The sequence below is a fragment of the Caretta caretta genome, chromosome 5 (assembly GCF_965140235.1).
Source record: "Caretta caretta isolate rCarCar2 chromosome 5, rCarCar1.hap1, whole genome shotgun sequence".
NCBI lineage: Eukaryota > Metazoa > Chordata > Testudines > Cheloniidae > Caretta > Caretta caretta.
The window spans coordinates 23212512-23229722 of NC_134210.1; the positions used below are offsets into that span (position 1 = coordinate 23212512).

A 17211-nucleotide genomic window follows, 5' to 3' on the forward strand; every position below is an offset into this window, starting at 1 on the left:
CTATTGTTTTAAGGGAAGATGGAAACTGACTGGCTACAAATGAATCATTTGCTGTATCAGGAGCAGTGTTACAGAAATACCTAATGGCCCCATCCAAGATCAAGAGCCCATTGTGTGAGGTGCTGTACAGACACACAGTAAAAGACAGTCCCTGCCACGAAGAGCTTGCAGTGTAGACAGACAAAGGAAGGACATTTTCCTCATAGTCCAAGTTAAAGCTTCAAGACATCACTACAGCAGCTAAAGAAGCCCGAAGATTCACACTGAAGACAGCTGGAAGCTAATGCAAAATAAATCACATTATGATAAAAAGAATAAAAGGCCCAAGAACAGAAACAGCCTAAGAGGAGATCTTTAAATAGCTAAAGATGTCTATGATGAAAACTAACAGCCAAGTTACTTATGCCTAAAATATGCATCGTATAAATACGTAATAATCTTGATGAAATAATAATCTCCAATTAGGTTGCCAAAAAGCAATTGTAAGTCAACTTAGCTCCATCTGCTTCAATAGATCTATGCAGGTTCATACTAGCTAAGGATCTGGCACAGAGTAGTTTTTCACTTTCGGTAAAATAGGTTGATTAGAAAGTCGCCTTTTTATTATTATTATTATTATTATTATTCATTTCATGCCTCTATTTCTTGCTGCTAGACTGTGCATTTAGCCTATTCTTGTGTTTGGCCAAGTGAAGATGCCTCTCCATTACCCAAAATGTACAAAGCAAACTGCAGTACTGTATTTACAGATGCTAAATTGCAGAAAGCATCATAGCAGCTCTCAGTCTTTCCAAACTATAAAGTGAGGCATAATTCAAAGTCCTTCAGCTTTTACAGAGACAAATAACTTAAACAAAGAAGCAAATAACATGACAGAATGTAGCAAACAGTTTGTCATAAAATGAGCCAACTAAGCTATAGGTACCATGATAAAAATTGAAGATGTATTTCAACTGGTCTGATTTACTCATATGCATATTAAGACAATAACTTTCCAAGGCTAAAATATGATCATGTAGTCTCTACTTCATCAAAAAATGGTGAATCAGCTGCTCATGTAACTACTGCGCACTGTAGAATACTTTGCATTGTCAATACATAGCACCTTCCGTCCAAGGACAGGGTTGCCAGGTGTCCAGTTTTCGACCAGAACACCTGGTCGAAAAGCAACCCTCGCGGCTCCAGTCAGCACCACTGACCAGGCAGTTAAAAGTCTAGTTGGTGCGGGGCTGGCAGGCTCCCCACCCAGCTCCACGCAGCTCCCAGAAGCGGCCAGCATGTCCCTCTGGCTCCTAGGCATAGGGATGGCCATGGGGGCTCCGTATCCTGCCCTCGCCCTTAGCACTGGCTCTGCAGCTCCCATTGGCCATTGCTTCCTGGGAGCCGCCTGAGGTAAGTGCCACCCAGAGCCTGCACTCCTCATCCCCTCCCATACCCCAACCCCTGCCCCAGACCTGAGCCCCTTCCTGCACTCCAAATCCCTCATCCCTGGGCCAAGCCCGGAGCTCCCTCCTGCACCCCAAACCCCTCATCCCTGGCCCCACCCCATAGCCCTCACCTCCAGCCCGAGTCCTCACCCCCCCCTGCACCCTAACCTCCTGCCCCAGCACCCTAAACCCCTCATCCTTGGCCCCACCCCAGAGTCCACATCCCCAGATGGAGCACTCACTCCCTCCCACACCCCAACCTCCTTGCCTCAGCCTGGAGCCCCCTCCTGCACCTCAAGCCCCTCATCCCCAGTTCCTACCGCAAAGCCATTACCCCCAGCCGGAGCCCTTACCCCCACACAGACATCCTAACTTCCTGCCCCCAGCCCAGATCCCCCTCCTGCACTCCAAACCCCTCATCCTCAGCCCCACCCCAGAGCTCTTACCCCTCACCCCTCCCACACCCCAACCCCCTACCCCAGCCTGGAGCCCCATCCCGCACCCTGAACCCCTCATTTCTGGACTCACCCCCGAGCCCGCACCTGCCCCCACACTCCTCCCTCCCTCACTCATTCATTTTCACTTGGGCGGGGGTTGAGCGGTCCTACCATGTAGCCAAAGTACAACCAGCCACCCTGGCCTTTATTTGACCTAGGAAGCAGTTTTTCAACTTATCCCATCAGATCTTTTCTGCATTTATCTTCCCTCCTTGCCTTTTGATTACTAGCCCCCAAAAACCAATCTTTCTAAAGTAATCCCTAGAAGATGTAGGCTCAGAAATGTCAATATTTAACTTCAAAATCTTCACAGGATGTGACAGATTGTTACTTAGGGTCATATATTGATTATTCTTAATCAATACACACAACTCCCATTGAAATCAAATTGAGTCCCTTCACGGATCAAGGGTCTTCCAGGGGCCTGAAGGTGCTAAAAAGCTCCTGCCAGATAGATTTACTGTATTTGTTTTGAATTTAAATTTTAGAAATAGTCTTAGAAATTATAATTACTATATAAGTGAAAGCAAGGGGATATTTACCAGTAACGTTAAAATACAGCACAACTTACTAGCTTATTAAATATAAATAAATTAACTACTGATTCAGTGGTACAGTATTTCTTTAGTCATGCCTTATAACTAGATTGCTTACGAGACTAGTATGCTAGTTATCTAGTATACTAGTTTATCTAGTATGTTTATGGCTACGTGGTGAGGAAGATGCTACAGGTAAGAGCTATAGCCATACATCTAAATCTGCCAAACTCTAAATGTGAGACCAGAAGCTAAAATGAAGGACACACAAAAAATAAGTACACAGAAATCTTGTGCTAGATAGTTTTGATAAACAGCAATTTCCTCAGCTTCTGTTCATGACTCAGCATTCCTGTTATAAGCTACAGACAATACTAAGGTAACATCAGGCCCTTGTGGGATGAGGTAAAATTTAAAGTGAGTAAGAATTGCGATGCATGGCTGTCTCTGTTTGCAATACGCAGTGCTGTTGTAACCATGTTGTGTCAGTCCCAGGATATCAGAGAGACAATGAGTGTAGTAATATCTTTTATTGGACCAACTTTTCTTGGTGAGAGAGACAAGCTTTTGAGCTACCCAGAGTGCAGGACCTGAGGAAGAGCTCAGGGATAGTTCAAAAGCTTGTCTCTCTCAGCAACAGAAGTTGGTCCAAAAAGAGATTACCTCACTCACATTGTCTCTCTGTTTGCAATGGCTGTTTGTCTGTTAGAAAGAGATTCTTAATACATCTGCTCCAAGATATCAACAAACAAGCTAGTCTCATGGGTTCAGCTGAAGCTGAAGACATGCAGACCCAAACTAAACTGTTCTTTCAAGACTTCCCTAAAGTCTGAGTTTCTACAACTTTTTCCTGCAACTATTCCAGAGGGAAAATGCAATGTTCACTCCAGGAAAACCTCTGCTTTAATTAAATCAGCATTCTGCTCCCTGGGGTAGGGGAGTAGCAGGGAAGCAAAGGGAATGCAGGGACTGCTGACCTGAGAGGGCTTTGCGCAGACCATGGGAAGGCTTCTTGTTTTTCCTTCCCTGCACAGCCAACACCAATGGCTTGCCCACAATCTGGCCCTAGATATTTTGAAGTGAATACTGTGTTCCCAGAAGTTGCCAGCCTGACTGCAGTAGATACTCAATTCATCTACTCATCGACACAACAAATATGCTATGGGCATTGGGTTATGGACGTTTCTCCCATAATAATGCTGCCTTGCCAATGTATTTCAGTCCTGTTCAACACGGACCAGCACACGAGAAGTAATTCAGTTTATGGTTATGAAAGTGTTGCTTTTTCCACAGAAACGCCTGAATAAGATTGTGGCTTGTAATGGCAGGTTTTGTGTAGGGCTGTCAAGCGATTAAAAAAATTAATTGCACTGTTAAACAACAATAGAATACCATTTATTTAAATATTTCTGGATGTTTTCTACATTTTCAAATATATTGATTTCATTTACAACACAGAATACAAAGTGTACACTGGCAAAGAGTCCTGTGGCACCTTATAGACTAACAGACATGCTCACTTTATATTTATTTTTGATTAGAAGTATTTTCACTGTATAAAAACAAAAGAAATAGTATTTTTCAATTCACCTAATACAAGTACTGTAGTGCAATCTCTTTATCATGAAAGTTGAACTTACAAATGTAGAATTATGTACAAAAAAAATGCATTCAAAAATAAAACAATGTAAAATTTTACAGCCTGCAAGTCCACTTAGTCCTACTTCTTGTTCAGCCAATCGCTCAGACAAACAAGTTTGTTTACGTTTGCAGAAGATAATGCTGCCCGCTTCTTGTTTACAATGTCACCTGAAAGTGAGAACAGGCGTTCTCATGGCACTTTTGTAGCTGGCACTGTAAGGTATTTATGTGCCAGATGTGCTAAAGATTCATATGTCTCTTCATGCTTCAACCACCATTCTAGGGGACATGTGTCCATGCTGATGACGGGTTCTGCCAGATAATGATCCAAAGCTGCGTGGACTGATGCATGTTCATTTTCATTATCTGAGTCAGATGTCATCAGCAGAAGGTTGATTTTCTTTTCTGGTGGTTCGGGTTCTGTAGTTTTTGCATCAGAGTGTTGCTCTTTTAAGACGTCTGAAACCATGCTCCACACCTTGTCCGTCTCAGATTTGACAAGGCACTTCAGATTCTTAAACCGTGGGTCGAGTGATGTAGCTATCTTTAGAAATCTCACATTGGTACCTTCTTTGTGTTTTGTCAAATCTGCAGTGAAAGTGTTCTTAAAATGAATGACATGTGCTCATGGGTCATCATTCGAGACTGCTATAACATGAAATATGTGGCAGAATGCAGGTAAAATAGAACGGAGACATACAATTCTCCCCAAAGGAGTTCGGTCACAAATGTAATTAACGCATTATTTTTTTAACAAGCGTCATCAGCATGGAAGCATGTCCTCTGGAGTGATGGCCGAAGCACAAAGGGGTCTACGAATGTTTAGCATATCTGGCACATAAATACATTGCAATGCCGGCTACAAAAGTACCATGCAAATCCCTGTGCTCACTGTCTGATGACATTGTAAATAAGAAGTGGGCAGCATTATCTCCCGTTAATGTAAACAAACTTGTTTGTCTTAGCGATTGGCTGAACAAAAAGTAGGACTGAGTGGACTTGTAGTCACTAAAGTTTTACATTGTTTTGTTTTTGAGTGCAGTAATGTAACAAAAAAAATCTACATTTGTAAGTTGCACTTTCACGACAAAGAGATTGCACTACAGTACTTGTATGAGGTGAATTGAAAAATACCGTTTCTTTTGTTTATCATTTTTACAGTGCAAATATTTGCAATAAACAACATACACTTTGATTTCAATTACAACACAGATTATATGAAAATGTAGAAAAATATCCAAAATGTTTAATAAACAATAGCATACCAATTGAAATTTAACACATTAATTTCTTTATTTGTGATTAATTTTTTTGAGATAATCGCATGAGTTAACTGCGATTAATTGACAGCCCTAGTTTTGTGGTGTAGAGTTGGGTAAAATTTTCAGAAGCGCCTATGTGACCTAGGAGGTTAAGTCCCATTTTCAAAAGTCACCAGGGAACTTCAATGAGACTTAGGCTCCTAAGTGCCAAAGTCAGTTTTGAAAATGGGAGTCAGGAACTTTCTGAAAATTTTACCCATTATCCATGAGGAAACAAACTGAGCCTATAAACTCACTTGACATAAGTCACCAAACAGCTGTTAGATGATCACAGCTTTCCACAAGTGATCTAGACTTCTTCAGTGGAGACTCAGATTCTTAAAATTTTAATTTATTAATTATTTTTAAAAGACTGTGTCCTGCTACTCATTCTCTTAACCATCAAATCTCTCCAAGTTCAGGGGTAAGGAAGGCAAAATTAAACATCGACACAAAATATGGCACTGACACCATTAGGCCACACCTGTAAACAAAAAACCAATTGTGCTAAACCACTGTGCCTCTCAACAAGTTTTACTTGGAGACGCCAATTATGAAAAGACCATAGGTCTAAATTTTCAAGTGAATGGGCTAGACTTACATATTCATATACAAATGCCTCTTTGTATGTGTTTTGCATTAAATATTGATTTATTTCTCATACTGTATATCTGTTCTGAACTTCAAAATTTACTTTTTCAGACTAAGGTGTCTTAAAACTTCAAAATAAGTTAGAATTAATAAGTGGCTCAAGACCATCAGTCTTATTTATAATGTAATGGCTTTCCATCTCTCTGCACTAATCTCTAACACTCTTTATTACTCAGCAATTCAGACACAAACCATATTCATTTAGAAGGCATTTTTAAATTAGCCATATTAAATATCATACTTAAATTATATTCTAAATTGACAGGGAGCCATAAAACCGTGCAGGTCTGGATCTTTCTGATCCATACTTTTTCCTTTTAAAAGGAACAAACAAAACTATACAGAGTCTCAAATTATGAGGTTTTTCAAACTTTGCAGATAACATTTTCCTCGTTATACCACAGTGAATTTAACGTATAGAATCATAGAAATGTAGGGTTGGAAGGGACCTCAAGAAGTCATCTAGTCCAGCCCTTGCGCTGAGACAGGATCATTTGATTAGTTAACAGGAACAGAAGATACTCTGACTTAGTTGGCTTTAGGAATATTATTATTCTTTTATTGGATTCAGCTTTCCTGGTGGTTTCACGTTTGAACCAAGAGCCCCCTAGGAAATACGTAATATCAGCAATCATTAGTTTGAGCAGCATGTTTGTGCCACGCTTCCCTTCACTGGAATTTAGCAATATGAAATACGACTGCATTAATATATTACCAGCTTTGAACTCTTTAAAACAAAAACAGCTGCCACAATAAGTCCCAGCCTTAGCGCAGTAGTATTCACGTGTTTAGTCTATCAATTTCTTTAGGAAGACAGCCAAAGAGTCAGAGCCTCGCAGTGACAACTCTTCTGGTGAAAGCTGTATGTGAAATCTGATCAAGACTTGAGTGATTTTTCTGGATCCAGAAACGCTAAACCTCTACAGTCTTTCTCATGTTTTGTTGCCATATACGTCTACTCAAAATCACAGGAGAAGCAGTAAGAAGTCCCTTACCCTAGTCTGATAAAACAACACAGAGCATCCATCTCCTAAGCATCATGCAAAATATACAATAACTTCCCCACTGCCACTGATCAATGGCTAAACAATTTTTAGACACAAACTAATAATGGGCTCTCTTTAAATGTTCACTCATTCAGCATGACAATGAATGAAGATTTATAGTTCCAATTTAACCATTAAAACTAGTCTCTCCTACAGTTTGGCTACTGCCGAAGCAGCCTCAGAGGCTCATCACAAGGTTGAAATGCTCATGTGCTGTTTATTACTTGTGCCCCACTGTCATGGGGGCATCACAAGCACAAGCTGCTTCCTGCTGAATAAGAGCTCTGTGGTGGTAACCACTTGATCAGCCCTGTTGAATCAAGGGGTCGTCCCCTTTCTCACAGCCCCGCCAGGGAATATCACAGGTAGTCCACACCATCCTACTCAACAGGAAAACTTTATTCACTCTCCTCCCTCTGACTCAGGTCACAAATACATGTCGCAGTTCTGAGCACCATACTTACCTCTGCTCCATGCCCTGAAGGATAAAATCCAACCAGTTAGTTGGGAGCAAGAATTTGGGGTTGGGAAAAGAAGGCTGCACAGTGAGTCTTGGGCCGTACCGCCATTTTATTGAAACTAATACATGTATTGGAACCTTCAATTTGCTTGAACTGGCCCTGCCTCTTTCTTTTAAGAACCCAAACCAAAACACTTACCTGTGAAGGCAGGTCACTTGGATTAAGGTCTGGCACCCCACCATCTGAACGGCGAGACCCGTACCGTCCCTCAGAGTCTGCATTTCGAAACCGATCCTCTGTGTTGCTTGCCTCTGGCTGTGAGCTGTCAACCTCCAGAGGTGTGTGGTGTCCATTCTCCTGCTCTGAATTCTGGCTGTCTTTGCTTTCCTTGCTGTCCTTACTGGCTGGAGTTCTGGCAATGACCCCAAACTTTCTAGTTCTTTTCCCATTTTGAGCGGCTCTGTCACTTCGCTCCGAGGCAGGCTTTGCTTTGGGTTCACAGCTGTTGCTGTTGTTGCCATTTGATGGAGGAAGAGGGGCTTTGCGCTTAATGCGACGGAACATGATCAGGTAGATAAAGCCGCCATTCCAGCACTGATCAGCCAGGTAGCTGCGAGCAACAGAAAAGTTTGGATTATGAACAGATTGTCCTATAAAGTTCATACTGAAAATACAGTCAACAGGTATAAACTTCGCTAGGTATTGATGCACTTTCTAACATGATTCTTTGCCTAGTTAAATGCAATGATATATTGAACACCTTAAAGCATCAGCAAATGATCTCTGCAGTTGGTATTAGAAATTGTGAGATGTTCAGGCTCACAAGGGAGTTCTGTGCTCTTGCTTCAAATAAGGCTATTTTGCAAACAGTCCCAAAAAGGCATGCCATGCTCAAGGAGAAAATATTCCCCAATCACAAAAATGCTTCTTGCATACGAATTAGAGAAGATGCATCTGAAACAGGGAGTTTAAAAAAACAACAACAAAGCCTGGAAACAGGCTAATCACATTTTGGTATTCATGACAACTGGCAAAAACCACTCAGCTGGTCATCTTCCACAATTCAAACTCTGAATGCGAGACAGGTGTTTAGGCAGCACAATGAGATGACAGAGCGAAGCAAAAAACAAAGAAAACATTTTTCCCTCTCCAATGGAAACAAAAAATACCAGCCAGGCTTCATTTGTGCAGCAGCCCTCACAGTATTTGCATCTGAAATGAAGCCTTTTCCTTGAGATACATCTTCAGTTTTGGCTTGGGTACACGTGCCCTAGACCTTGGGGCAAATCCACTGTTTCTGTAAGTAGGCTCCAATTGCCCCAGTACAGCAAAACACTATGCTATAACCTATGATGTTCCTACTGGGTCCAATAAAAGGACAAGGAAATAAGGTGCGTTTCCTTTCATGACGTCTATTCTGATGGAAAGCGAGGTGATCTGAGCAGTGGAAGTAGCAGCCATAAGTAGCAACACACGTATTTACAAAATATCACTCCCACTCTCACCATCTGAGTGACACTTTACATCAATGTATTTCTACTTCAGGCAAAAAACAATTACCTCTAAGGAGCGGCACTCATTTATTCCAAAAGCGAATTTGGGTTCCTGTGTATTTAGGGACAACATATACCTCAACCTAAATTCTTTAAATATTTGGCTTTCAAGCCAAGAGTGTAACCAACTGAGAGAACAAATAAGCTTGAATTTGTACTTAACATATTTGTATGAATCCCTTCTGGTAGGTCCCATGCTAACTTAGGTTACATTGCCTACTTTGCTGGTGAAAGCAGAAAATGCTTCCAAGAATATCAAACAAACCATTCTCCAACAGCAATGAACATTCACTAACGCGGAGCTGTTGGTAAACGTACAGTAACATCACCTTCTTGAGAGGTGAAAGTAGATGCCAGTTAAAGGAACTAAGGTGTAAAGATCTTTAGATGAAATAATATGGCATTTGCGGATGTGAGAGAAGTAGTCAGGGACTGACTGTCAGAGACACAGAGTCAAAGAGATTAAGGCCAGAAGGGACCCCAAGATCACCTATATGGTACAGGCCACCAACACAACCCAGCACCTGCACACTAAACTGAACAACCACAATTAGACCAAAGTATTACAGCCCATAGAAGATTATCATGTGCCACAGGCAGAGAGTGGGGGGGACCAAAGCACATCACTGCTTGAGGCCCCTGCACTGGGAATTAAGTGAGAGATACCCAGACAAATCAGACGTGTGGCCTGCACTCCAGGATGCAGAGGAAGGCGAAAAAAACCCCAAGGGCCCTACCAAACTGACATGGCAAAAATTCCTTCCCAACCCCACATATGGAAATCAGTTAGATCCTGAGCATGTGAACAGCCAGCCAAGCACATGAGAGAGAGAATGATTTCCCACCCCAAATGACTTGCACAATACATCTGTACTGTTAATGCTGACCAGCTGTGCTGCCTGCCACCCCCCCCCTTCCCCCCAATCCCAGCTGCCATCCAGCTGAGCTGGGCTCGTTGCACTGCCAGGGACGCTCAGAGACAGCATGCAGGGGAGGAGCATGGGAAGCCTAAAGCCTGTTTATGAGTGAGGAGGGGTTGTTTGAGTGGCAAGGGTGAGTGACTGAGCGAGCGGCAAACTTTGGTGGTGGGTTCTTTGGTAATTCTTAGTGTATGAAAGAATGGACTAGGCATTGCTGGGTGAGTGGAGGAGGCATGCTGAGATGGAAGAGGCAATGAAAGCTGGAGAGGGAACTGGTTAGTTTGTAGTTTCAGTCCAGTTCTTTCTTATGGTTAGGTGTCCCTGTCATAAAATCCCACCGTCACAATTGGCCCTCATCAGTAAGGCTCTGATTTTTAAAGGTATTTAGACATTGCTCCACTCAACACTGCAAGGCCTACATGACTTATGAGCCTAACTCTCAGTTTCAAAAGTGACTCGGGCATTTACCCATTAAAAGGTCATGGGACTTAGGAGACCAAATATTAGAAAAAGAGACTAATTAGGCTCCTAAGTCACTTAGGCCCTACAATGCTGAATGACAGAATGCTTAAATACTTTTCAAAACTTGTGCCTATATTTCATCAGGGAGACCAATGATTAAAGAAACATGGTAACCACAGGCCCCATCTCATCAGAGATGGCCCCTTCAGAACAAAATTGAAGCACAATGAGTAAGTGGGGCAGGAAAGTCTGTATTGATAATGGCTACGCCGTATCTTCTCAGTGAACATGCAGAGGACTTCAGTCACCAGGATTATAAATTCAGCATCTTTCACAAGCACTGTAGTCATTTTTAAAAATAAAAAATAAAAACCATCTTTCTTTCTCAATCGGCTGGAAGTAGGCAACACAGTACACGAGCCTATACTAGCGTGGAAAATCTTGGCAGGGTTGGTCACTAATGCATCCAGAGGAGACTGGATCCAAAGGGTTAGATTATAACATTCCAGAAATAAACAGATATTTTGATTATTAAGACTTTTTCCCACCCCCTCAAATCAAGGGAAGAGGGGCAGTTTTGTTCCAGAAACAGTATGGGCTGCCCGGTTTTCACATTTATCTTTCAAGTTCAACTTTCAAGGCAGCCAGCAACGTTGATTAAAATTCATGACTTTTGCTTGCAGCAATACCATTGCACTCTGATCCATCACATATAAACTTGATAGCATTGCTTGTCCTGAAGGAGAGAAACGGAAGAGTGTCTCCTGCTCTAATAAGCCTATGGTCTGTTTTGCCTGCCATGCCGTTCACATACATACATTTCTCTGCATTAATAATTGCATGCTTTTTTAAGCACTGGTAATAGAGTACTTCCATCAGACAAATATAAATTCACCAACAAGATGAAATGACAGAGAATACAGCAGACAAATACCTGTTAAGTCCAGAAAAAATAAAGTTATAAAACGTATTGCAAATGAAGCAATTTTATACAGCAAAACAAAATATTATCTCTCTACCATTGTATATTCTTTTGTGACATGTTAGTTTTATTCATAACGTGTAAGATAAATGCTTTGGGGAAAGGATATAATATTCTAAAGGTTCATTTTATAAATATTCAGTCCACTGTTGGTTCAAGGATATGCTTAGAGACACAGGGCCAGATTCTCAGTTGATGTAAATGGATGTAATTCCCTTGACTTCCATGAAACTACAATGCTTTACTTTATGAAGATCTGGCCCACATACTCCAGTCATGAGAACTGTAGTAACTCATGTTTCTATGTTCCCTTGATTGCTTCAGGGCAGTTCTGTGAATGCACTATATTTCTATGAAAGATGAAAAAAAGTTTACACAGAAGAACAAATGAGTCTCTCTGAATAGCAATAGCCAGGCCAGCAGCCATACCACTTCAGGCAATGATCTTGTCAGATCTTCCAGGCTTAGGGAAAACTATGTGCTGGAAAAACAGGTGTCAATGATTCAGTAGGTGGCACTGTTCATTCTGAGTCACCGTTGATTCAACGCCCAAGCAACCCCGTGTTGGAAGAACTATGCTGATGGTGCAACACTCAGCTGTCTTTTTGTGGAGATAGACAACCAAGGTCCTGATCATTTGTGGTCATTTAATATAGAATGACTTCTTTTTGGGGGGGGGGGGGGGGGGCGGAGTGAACAAGGATAAGATTGTTACTCAAACTCCTAAGTTAAATTTCAATTTGGCTAACTACAGTCTGCCTACTTTTGCTTCTTTTTCCTTTACAGCTTCTTTTCCTGCTTTTCTAACGTTAAGTCTGAGGAAGGTGGAAAATCCCCTAAAATTGATCTTCAAGTTGATCTGCTTCAGTGCAAGGCAGGAATCAACCAGGAAGCCTGCCTGCAGAGCTCAGAATGGGGCAAAGCAGTAAGTACACTTTCCTCTGTCCTGATTGGACACCATCAAGTCTATACCAATGACAATCATGCCACAGAAAACTATCTGACATGTTTTTGGGGGGAGAAATAGGAAGGTTTTTTTAAAAAAATTTTTAAAGTATTTTGTGTATCTTAAGACTAATTACATTAATATTAAGATATAATAAACCAGAAAAGATAACAGTAGACTAACAAAAGCATGGAAAAGAAATTAACCCAATCCTACCAAAATGCACTGGTTGGTGAGGAGGAGCATCCCACGCCAGAAGACAAATAAGGGCTGGATTCAGTAAAATACCTGTTTAGCTTCTGCACTGCAGAAGCCTCTGCAAAAGTGATGCTGGATCCAAAATTCCACTTGTCAGGGTTTCTAAAGAACAGAAACCAGACAAACTTTTTACTGAATCTGGCACCAACAGAGTATTCACTGGGTTTTTAAAAATTCAAATACCAGATGGATTTCAGAAACAGAGTTGCAATGTTATGGGGGGGGGGGTGCGCCTCTCATCACAGATTTAGAAGTACTAGCTTCGACAGCATACCACGAGGTCTTAATATTACTGATCTTGAAGAATGCAAGACATTTTATTAGTGCATAACACAATGCTGTTAATATGTTACAGAAACGAAATGCTTTACTAGAGCCATATTTGCCCAATTTTCTGTAGCAATGCTGACATTCACTAAATCATTTCAGGATGATGCAGCGGGCCCCCTCACACAGAAGAAAAGCCACAGCTCCCCTGCACAAAGAAGGAGGACCACAGAGACAACATGCAGGAAGACTCTAATTTGCAAAGGCAATTAATTACACACCAGTTTGCAGTCTTTGTAATGGATTTAAAACACCTTTCAATACTGCACTTAATTGTCTTAAATAAATACAGAGAGTATGAATATATTTTGCATTTCTGTAGCACCTTCCAAGGATCACAAATGCTGAGCAACCATTAGTGATTATGCATGAACTCCACAATACTCTAGTCCATGAGACATTGCTAAGGACACATCTATACAGCAAAAGCTGTGCATGAGTCACCTACCTGAGCTAGCTTGAACCCAGTTAGCGAGGGTAACAACGGTAGTGAAGACAGTGCATACGTACTCGCGAGCAGAGTACGTATGCAGGGCCTGTGCCAGGTTTGTACTACCCACACTGTGCTGTCTTTTCACTACCATAGCTGCCCATGCTAGCGGGATTCAACCTAGCTTCGTTAGGCTGATTCCATGCGTATCGTTTGCTGTGTAGACATACCCTAAAATGAAGCTGCCTATGCTGCAGTGCCATTGCACTGTAGATTTCCAGTCTTCTCCACTGCAGCAAGTGTGGTATAGCAACATATTTTAAAACTGCCTAAGTGGTAGGTTAGTACTGTTTTATTTCTGTTTTTTTAAACAGATGAGAAAACTGAGGCACAGCGGTTCAGTCCAAATTATCATAGGATAGCCGCACAAAAATCAGGAAGAGAACCCAGCACTGACACCCTCTGGTGATGAGCACTATAGAAAACCCTAAAAGGGATTAACTACATAGAACAAATGAACCCAGGTATCCTTGCTCCCATATTCAGAGCTAGGACATTCTCCAAGACATCTGCTTTGAAACATCCTTGTCTTTATGTTTTGAATTAATGACAGTCTGAACCTTTTTCTGACTTGATCTCACTCTCCTAATTCATATTAGCTAGGGTACAATATCAGTATCATATAGATAGTCATGAGCAGTAGGGGCTGATTTGTTCCTTTCTTTGGGAGAGAAATCATCTATCTGCCAACCGACAGAACCACAAAAACTACACATGATTAAAACTAAAACTTAAAAAATAAATAGGGTAACACAATCACTACTGATGCACTTGGTGTCTAAGGCAAAAAACAGAACAGATGCAATACAGTTACCTTCCTTGCAGCATGCCTGCCTGTAAGGAGCTGTGTCCCTGGTTACTACTACTACTAATGGGTGTGTAATCATACTCTCTTTCCTTCAGAATTATGAAGGGAACTGCACATCCATTACCTTCTATGACCTCTGTGTGTTAAAGTCCCAACTCTCATTTCTCCCTTACACCACTGAGTTGATTATTGATGTTATATAAACTGATAAATTAGCCGGGTTTATTCCAGGCTTAATGGCATATGTGTGAAGTGTCTGACACGGAAAGGATATTTTAGGATAAGTAAACAGAAAGCGTTCCCAGACTCGACAAGCACATGTTGCAATGAACTCTCTCTGTCTCATCACATTTGTTAAAGCTGTGCACTGACGTCTTCATAAACATAAATGGTCACGTTGAGCCATAGGAGAACCAAAGCAGACTATCAGAAAACGTCTGGGTTTCTTTTACAAACAAAATATTAAAAAATATGTTTATTTTCTAATAATAGTGCTCTTTTACATTTATATAGGGCCTTTCATCCTGGCGGATGCCAAAATCCTTTACAAACAACGCTTTACTAATTGTATACATACTGATATCTAGCCAACTGGCACAGAGTATGTTTCACAAGAGTGAGCAAGGAGGGGAAATTTTGGCCAGAGACTGGATTTCAAACCTCTACGCAAAGTGCCACGGGACCTAAAATGTCCAATGCAGCACAGACAGATCACAGACATGATTTTTGTTCTCTCCTGAAAGACTGTGACATGGTAAACTACTTGAAACTCAGTGTTCTCTACCTTGGAAGGATAAAGGGCTGAGTAGATCCTAACAAAATTCAAAGTTGTGGTTTTGTGGTTTTGGAGCTGTGTTTGAGATCAACAAGCCATCTACCCTTCCAAAAGGCAGATTATCTAAATTGGCTATCAGATAGGAGTAAGTGAATGACTGATGATAGTAAAATATTGCCTGATCTAGCTGTGAGCATCTTGGAAACAAATTCTAACACAGAAGACAAGAAGCCATGGAAATATACAGCTGCTTAGGACAAAGTCTTTGCATCTCAGCGCAGTGATTCATGTCATCATGAAGGTATGTTACAACATGAAACAGCCAGTCCAGAACAGCCCTGAGCTCCAAGAGCCGGGCTGGAAGAACAGATTGAAGTTGTGATTTTAGCTCAACAGGAATCAGTGCTTCCCTGGCTGATTGGGTCACACCCCCTCTTAGGCCTGCACCACGTCCTTTACACACACCCTGGTTGTCACCACTCATCTTTGCAACTTCCCGCGGGCGGAATTTCTGCCTTGCAGCCTCCTCCATGATTTATACTGATAGAAACCAATGTAAGATCCTTGAGTGAATCTGGCCCCTGTATTAACTGAATATGACAACCAAGAGGCTAGTACATAACAACAACAATAACAAGGCAAGCAGTTTCAACTCACATTGTCACACTCAATGAGCCCTTTCCTGTCTTAGATTCTGTGTGTGCGTTGACATATGGAAAAAGAGATGTAATATTCTCTACCTGCATTAATAAGATGATTAAAAAATGTAGAAATAACATGAGAAGGTCAATCAACAAGCTTAGCTGTTCTAAAAATATATCAACCAAGTTGATATATCTATGAATCTATGAATCTAAGTTAATTCAAATGGCCTGGGGCAGGTAACAGGTATCCCACTTCCTCTTGATGGTAAGCAATTTTGAGACTGTGACTTGTTGCCAAGAATAACCAATACTTCCCACAGTCTCACATCAGCAGCAGCTCTCTAAACAATATTGGTTTTCTGAAAAGCCAAGGCTTCTGCAGTGGGGAGAAAAAAACAACTTAAATTCACAGTTTTATAAGTCTTTATGGAACATTATTCACCAACAGCTTTACAAAAAGGGAATCAGTGAGTAACGAGAATAAAGCTACTGAATTTTTTAGAAATGCTTGTAACTTAACTTTCAGAAGGGCAGTCTGGTCCAGCAGTGAACTAACATGCCCTGGATCCTCTTTCTGGCTCAGTTTCCCCATCAATAAAATGAGAATGATAATAAGTTAATAATGTAATAATAATGTCCTGGAGCTGAAACCTGTAGGAGGCAGGTTTTTCTCTTTGTATGGACCGGCTGTGGAATTAAATTCCCACCAGAAATACATCGTGGCCACTTTTGGAATGAGACACCATACACATCTGTTTGCACAGGTATAATGAACTGAGAATATGTCTTTACAATTTATGAGACTAGGATTCGACCAGGAAAGGGAGCTCACTAGGATCTATGACAACAGGTTCACCGTTGAATGTCAAACACCGAGGAGTTGGCTACTTGGCTCCATTTTGTGGGCTGCAGAAGAGAGCATGTTCTACCTGCTCCTTTTACTGGGAAACCAACTTTAAGCCTTGCGAAATGTGACCACATACCCAATTATGTGAAGCGCTATGTAAGCTAAGTAGGTTGGTTTCTGGGTCACCTTCCCAGGGTCTGCATCATCTGCCACCAGAAGAACATCTGAAACAACAAATGTCCCACACTGTCTCGCTCAAGTACTGGGTCTGGGTTGCATTGGGCGGAAAAACAACCGGACACTCTTGGGCCTGCATTAGGTTGGCTCTCCTCTTCGTGCCCGTAAGGCCAGTGTAACAGTGGCTCCTGTCCTGCTCCTGCCATCTCCTGCTGCAGCGTGTGCATGCTGCAGACTGAGTATGCCAAGGCGCGGCAGTGGTTCTCATTTTGCAGTGCACTAGAGGGCAATGGATGGCAGGAGCAGGGCATGCAGCAACTGGCACATGCAGTGCTGCCATGCCAATGCCACGGGCAGGAGAAGGAAAGCTGACCACAGGGGCAAGAGGTGGTAGCAGGAGCGATAAGGACTCAGTTCAGGGGGGAAGGAGCAGGGTTGGATCAAAAACCCGCTCAGGCTTGG

The 17211-nt window shown here is 41.8% G+C and overlaps 1 protein-coding gene across 8 annotated transcripts in view; it reads right to left on the reverse strand.

Annotated features, from left to right (window-relative positions):
• PDZD2 (PDZ domain containing 2) overlaps window positions 1-17211 on the reverse strand; it is a 320331-nt gene that overhangs the window by 99805 nt on the left and 203315 nt on the right. For all 8 annotated transcript variants that reach the window (XM_048851666.2, XM_048851665.2, XM_048851664.2 and 5 more), the window contains one exon: window positions 7759-8170. In XM_048851666.2, coding sequence (XP_048707623.2) covers window positions 7759-8170 — 412 coding nt within the window. The remainder of the gene's footprint in view (window positions 1-7758; window positions 8171-17211) is intronic.